Genomic DNA, 6562 nt, shown 5'->3' on the forward strand with positions numbered 1-6562 from the left:
GTAAATCCTCGAGTATAGGTAGTCTGCCCTTGAGTATAATACGCAGGGGATTTTTAGGGGGCTGTACCTCTGAAGAACCTAAACCTTGTGTATAATACGCACCCCTTCTCTAACTTGAGTCAATGAGGTCTATATAACGTCCTTGGTTTGTAAACGTATATACGGTAACGTCCTTTATTATTATTGTATATATAACATAATGCAAACGTGTAGCTTTTTTGTGCACTTTGTTTGCAGAAAATAAAGAAATAACAGTAATAATGTCAGTGAAAAATAAATATTAAGTAAATTGCCTTTACAATCACTTAGAAAATTTTGCTTAGAAAATATTTTTCATTTTTAACCTCATATATAGTATGCACTAGAAATTTTGACCTTTAAATTTTGGGGGAAAAGTGCGGATTATACTCGAGGATTTACAGTATGTGCAGCGCTAAACTACTTTTAATTAAAAAAGTATAAACATACAAACGTCATTTCAATGAATTTCAATTTGCTTTCCATACCATTCTCTTTTGGTTATTTCTTTCCCGGATGTAGTCACACCTTCTTAGAATAACAGTGAAGAATCAAGATTTCTATAATATGTTTGTAAATTGATTGCTTAAAGAAATCTACTTGACCATATCTGGCTCTGGTCCAAAGTACTGGCATACGGAAAACTCATACTTATTATGGCAATACATTTATGTTAACAGTTAGTGTTTGAGTGTATTTTAACAAATACAGCAGAGGCCTTAATGAACAAACGTGTAAAATAAAGATTATGAAAAATAATGATTGAAGTAGAGCCAACACACACTGTAACTACTTACATTATAAATGCTTGACTTTGGTCTCTCAACTTCTTTCATTATTTTATATTTTCATGGTACCCCCCTATCCCTGCACACCATTATTTATTTCTCACATGGTAAAGATTATTAACAGATTTGCTTATGCTTGTGCAAGACTTGTTCCGTGTTCTGCAAACGGATTAGGTGCTGGCACATGATATCGTATGAATATATTCGTGGTACGTAGCTTGAGAGTTTAAATTATTCTGCAGGTAATTTGTTCCTGAAAAAAATTACTTTTTTTTTTTTTCTCTTTTGAACTAAACTTACCAAATTGGAAAGTATCGTTCAATCTGTCTGGTAATTTATTAGCTTTGTTCAGTCTATTTAAGGAGACATCTGTTTCTGTCTGTTGAACTCTGTGGCAACTGAAGACAAATATAGGAACAGGAATTGTGTCAGTCTTAGCAGCCATGTTTAGCTAACGTGAATTAGTATTTTAATTATTTCATTTCAGCAAAAATACAATGGAAATTAATCATCCAGAGATAAAGTTGCTTCTTTAATAAACCTAGAGAAATCATTTTGATCAAGTTCAGCATATTTTTAGTCTGGTGGGCAGTGAAAAGCTCTATTGAAAATGAGTAACTTCTATTTAAAGTTAAGTTCATGTTTGGAAGAGACTGTGTAAAGCCTTCAGCCAGGTTCTTTTCTCAGTCTTCTATTGTTATCCAAGTTGTGGAAGCTCTCAAGCCAAAATTTAACAGCATTGAATGCTCATGAGAAATTTTTATAGGCAGGTGACGTTATTGAAAACTTGCCAAGTCAAGGTTTAAAATCTTTCTGTGTCCTGTTCTTGCTGTATTATGGTATTAAATACATTATCATTACAACACATTTTCACTTTGGATCTCTTTTGAAATGAAGATTATTTCAGTGATGTAAACTAATAACAGGACTATGTCAACCGGATAAGAATTCTGTTTCAGACTATTTTTCCAGGTCCTCTTGTTGGTGTTGTCTGACAGAACTGACAATAAAAGTGAAATGGATTCAGGTTTGTTGCTGTAATACCAATATTTCATCTTCCCATCCTCCAACTCTCTTCCCCCCAGAATACTAAGAGAGACACAAAAACAGTCCCTGGCGGAGAGAGGGATTGGATGGTTAATGTTTTTTGTTTTTTTTTTTATTTTGTTTTGTTTATCAAAGAATTGGAATTGGGTACTGTTATCAGTTTCTGGCCTCATTCTATGCTCTGAGGAAATGGTTCTACAGATTCTTAACTTCAAACAGTGTTACAATAGACATGTAAATTTACTGCAGATCTGAAATTAAAATACCACGTTTTTGAAAGGATAAAAAGAAAAAGAAAGAAAGCTGAATGGTTGATCTGTAAAAGGCTGGCTTATTTCCTCTTTGCAGATAAAAATGTAGTAGTCTTTGCAAAGTTGTATTGATTCACCTAATGACAGAGAGAGAGTTTGTAAATCAGATTAACAGATGGCTGTGTGGATAGAGAAGCTTGCTTTGCAACCATGTGGTTTTGAGTTCAGTTTCCACCACATGGCACCTTGAGCAAGTGTTTCCTACTGTAACCTTGGTCCGACCAATTCCTTGTGAGTGAATTTGGTAGACGGAACCAGTGTGCGTGTATGTCTGCATTCCCCCCCCCCTGTTGGTTTGTTTATATCTCTGTAACTTAGTAACTCAGCAAAAAAGACCAATAGAATAAGTATCGGGAATGATTTGTTCAGCTGAAACCCTTCAGGGATGTGGTCCCTACAAGCATGGCTACGGTCCAATGACCGAAACAAATAAAAGATCTGAACAAAAGATGTTGCAGCAGGGACTTGTATAACTTGAACGATGTAAAATGTTAGAGAAAGAAACCTAACTGTTTCCTGCAATAAATACATCTACAGCAAAATTATTTCATGGCCCCTTAAAATAACACTGTGGACCCCTCAAAATCTTATATGGACTCCAATTGAGAACGACTGCATTAAATGATTACCATAGAATGTTCAATTGTATTGTTCATGAAATTTTTGTTAATATTAATTAAATCTGTTTTGTAATTAACTAATTTTTTTCTCTCTCTCTTTTTCTTTCCCCGTTTCTAGAGCTCTCTCCACTTATGGAAAATTATCGAATTTAACCTACCTTGATCTTTCTGGCTGTCTGCAAGTCAGCGGTGATGTGCTTGAAAAACTGGTGGAATCTTGTCCAAAACTGCAGCATGAAAATCTCTTCTACTGTGATAATATTAGCAATGATCCTTTTGAATACACAGCCAGTGGATGTCAGAATCTACAGTGTAGCAACAGAGTTTGCTGCCGAAATGGAGAGTAAGCTCAATTTGATGAGCAGGTAAATTTCTCCCCACTTTTTTTTCTTTCTTTTCTTGTGTTGTTATAGTTTCCATGCCATCATTTCAAATTAGCACATGCTGTCTGTTAGTGTGTGTCTGAGAACAGAATAAAACAGGAGATTTAATTTGTCTTTTCATTATAACATCATAAATTATATAATCTCAACGTGTTTCTCTAGCAATTTCTTGGGGTGCAGAAGGAGAAGTGGCGGGGGAGGGGGTAGATGTGAAAGGGGAAGTGGCTAAAGGGGGGTTGATGGTCAAAAAAGTTTGGCAACCCCTAGTGTAGACTCTCTCTATATCTTGTCGCTCCATTAAGTTAAAGAGCTGTCAGAATTGTTAACATATCAGGCAAAATGCTCAGCAACATTTCTTCCAACTCTTTATGCTCTGAGTTCAAATACCACCAAAGTTGACTTTGCCCTTTCATCCTTTTGGAGTTGATGTAATTGACAACCCCCCCCTCTCTCTCTCTAAAATTGGTGGCCTTGAGCCAAAATTTGAAACTTTTAAGGTAGAATTATTACCACACCGGACAATAATGCTTAGTGGCATTTATTTCAACTCTCTGCGTTCTGAGTTCAAATTCCACCAAGGTTGGTGTTGCCTTTCATCTTTTCAGGGTCGATGAAACAAGCATTTGTTAAGCCCTGGGGTTTATTGTAATCAAGTTTCTCTCCCCCCGCTCTCAAAATTACTGGTCTTGTGTCAGAATCAGAAAGAATTATTTTATTGTTAGAAATAATACATTTCTAAATCTCTGAGAGAGATTTATACGATGAAGTAGTTGTATGCTGTCAACTTAATGTGACAGTCCTCTGAAGGGAATAATACTACTGTTGGTTAGACCTAGGAAGCTGAACCACTTCCTGTCAGCCTTGACACATTTCCTGTGTCCTTATGTTTACAAGAGGGAGACTGATGACGAGCAAACACTCAGAAACATGTCTCTGGATGCAGGCTTAGCTGGGTGGAGGTGCTTGTCTTCCCCTTGTAAACATAAAGACACAGGAAATGTGTCAAGGCCGACAATTAAGCAGTGCAGCTTCCTAGGTCTAACCAACAGTAGTATTATTCCCTTCAGGGGACTGTCACATTAAGTTGACAGCATACAACTACTTCAATTATTTTATTGTTCCTTTAAAAGGTAAAAGAAAAAGGGATCAGATGAAATGTCTGTCAATCGTGAAGTTTCAGCTTTTTTATAAATTGTGCTTTTTTGGCCCTTTTTTTTTACGATGTCTCTTTTCCTCTCCTTCTTTTTCAGATTCATCCCATCTTGACAACTTGTTATGATCAACCAACAGATTTTCTTGTCTTCTACTGTTAAAGTCTTAATTATTTTCTCAACAGTTCTGGGTAAATTTTATTATAGCCTAATTAGTATCCCAATTTCTAAAAATGATTATTAACTTAAACTTGCTGAGTAATTTTAAAGTTTCATTCTTCCTTCTCATTAAATTCTGCAGTTATTATTATTTATTATTTTTTATTTTTATTTTTATTCTTTTGCAATTGGTGAACAACGGCATTATTTGTTCACTGAAATTATCATCAGTGAGAGTGACAAGGGAGTGTATGTATCTCAATGCAGAACAAACACCACAAGGAATTTCATTTGGAGAGCGCTATTTTTTTGTTTTGTTTTGTTTTGTTTGTTTTTTTTTTCTTGCTGATGTTTACATTTTTTGCTAACGTTTATTTTCAACGCACACAATGAATTTCCATGCAGTTCTGTCTACCAGTTTCCACTCAGAAGATATCAGTCAACTCAAAGTTATGGTAGAAGATACTTACCTAATGTTTCTGTGCCGTGAGTTCAAACCCAAAACAGTGCAGTTTCAGAACAAACTCTTTATCTCCCACAATCAAGCACGCTTACATCCCTAATTTAAATTTCACCTTTTCATTGAAGCCTGTCTCATCGACCACTTTGCATTCCAACTCAAAATTCTTCCTCATCTTTCATTTCATCTCTCTGCTGACATAATTTTGTATTATTTTTCATTAAAACATTCTCCTGCTTTGCAACGTACATGCTGATGATGATGATGCTGCTTTCAATTTTTTTTTACCTTTACTTTCCATGAAACTTATTCACCAAAAGAACTCAGTGTTAATGACAATTCTTAACGACATCACTCTATCAGCCAGTCTGTCGGATGTTTTCATACACCACACTGGTCACACTGCTCTACCTTGCGTCGTCGTAGCTTTCACACGATGCCACCCTACCTGCTAAAACAGGCCGACAGGCAGCCAGGCCAAGATTCCCTCTGAGTGGGATCACCAGTCCTTACAGCCGAGTGCAACTGGAGCTATGTGGAATGAAGTGTTTCGCTTCAGAAACACAACACACCACCAGGCTGGGAATCGAAATCACGATTGCAGCACCTTTATCCACTCAGCCTCACACCTTTGCTAATAATTATATTCAAAGAGAAGTTGAAGCCATCCAATAATAAACTTCCAACATCTACTAGCTCTCTCTCTCTCTCTTCCCCCCCACCCTCACTCTTTCTCTCATAGCTACAACTGTCATTGCTTCCATCTTAGAAGACAAAATGTCAATTTTGATATGTGATACTCTATGCAAATCATATGACATTCCTGCATTTTGCCCATCTAATCTTACTGATGAGTTCACCTAGTTTTCCTCTTCTCTACATTTCAACTAATGCTCCTATTTATATTACAACTATATTATATTACTGTACTGCAATTATGTCATAGGTTCAATAGACAAATATGCTGATTGCTTCTCATAGGCAAGCCACACAAGTTAATTATTATTATTATTATTTTTTTTTTACATGAATGGGCATGTGGACTAATTAGCAGTGACTTGTTATAGCTCTCATCTTTTACTGGTTTCAGTCATTGGACCGTGGCCATGCTGGGGCACTACCTTGAAGGGTTTTAGTTGAACGGCTCAACTCCCCTCCCACCTCCCCAGTACTTGTTTTTTTTTGTTTTTTTTTAAAGTCTATCACTTATTTCATTGGTCTATTTTGCCAAGCCTCTAAGTTACAGGGACATAAACAAACCAACACTGGTTGTCAAGCAGTGGTGGAAATAGACACAATCACAAATATGTATATGTGAGTGTGTATGTATGTGCATGTGTATATATATATATATATATATATGGGTCCAATCCATGCCAGCATAGAAAGCGGACGTTAAACAACGATGATATATATATATATATATATATAAACAAAAGTAAATGAGTATATGCATATATACGTACAGGTATGTGCATACCGACATCCACCTGTATGTATAGGTGCATATCTGGGTACAGGACATTGCAAACAAACGTAGACGAGAACACACGAGCCACATAGAGAACATTCTACTTCATCAGCTACCCACGTTTTAACATCGGCGTTTCAGTTTCCATCTGCCA

The 6562-nt window shown here is 36.2% G+C and overlaps 1 protein-coding gene across 3 annotated transcripts in view; it reads left to right on the forward strand.

Moving 5' to 3' along the window:
• Window positions 1-6374, forward strand: part of LOC106874883 (F-box/LRR-repeat protein 5) — a 43287-nt gene extending 36913 nt beyond the window's left edge. For all 3 annotated transcript variants that reach the window (XM_014922792.2, XM_052971465.1, XM_052971466.1), the window contains 2 exons: window positions 2903-3149; window positions 4418-6374. In XM_014922792.2, the coding sequence (XP_014778278.1) occupies window positions 2903-3131 (229 nt within the window). In that variant the 3' untranslated portion in view covers window positions 3132-3149; window positions 4418-6374. The remainder of the gene's footprint in view (window positions 1-2902; window positions 3150-4417) is intronic.
• Window positions 6375-6562: the final 188 nt, after the last annotated feature.

This window comes from Octopus bimaculoides, chromosome 11 (assembly GCF_001194135.2).
Source record: "Octopus bimaculoides isolate UCB-OBI-ISO-001 chromosome 11, ASM119413v2, whole genome shotgun sequence".
Classification (NCBI taxonomy): Eukaryota; Metazoa; Mollusca; class Cephalopoda; order Octopoda; family Octopodidae; genus Octopus; species Octopus bimaculoides.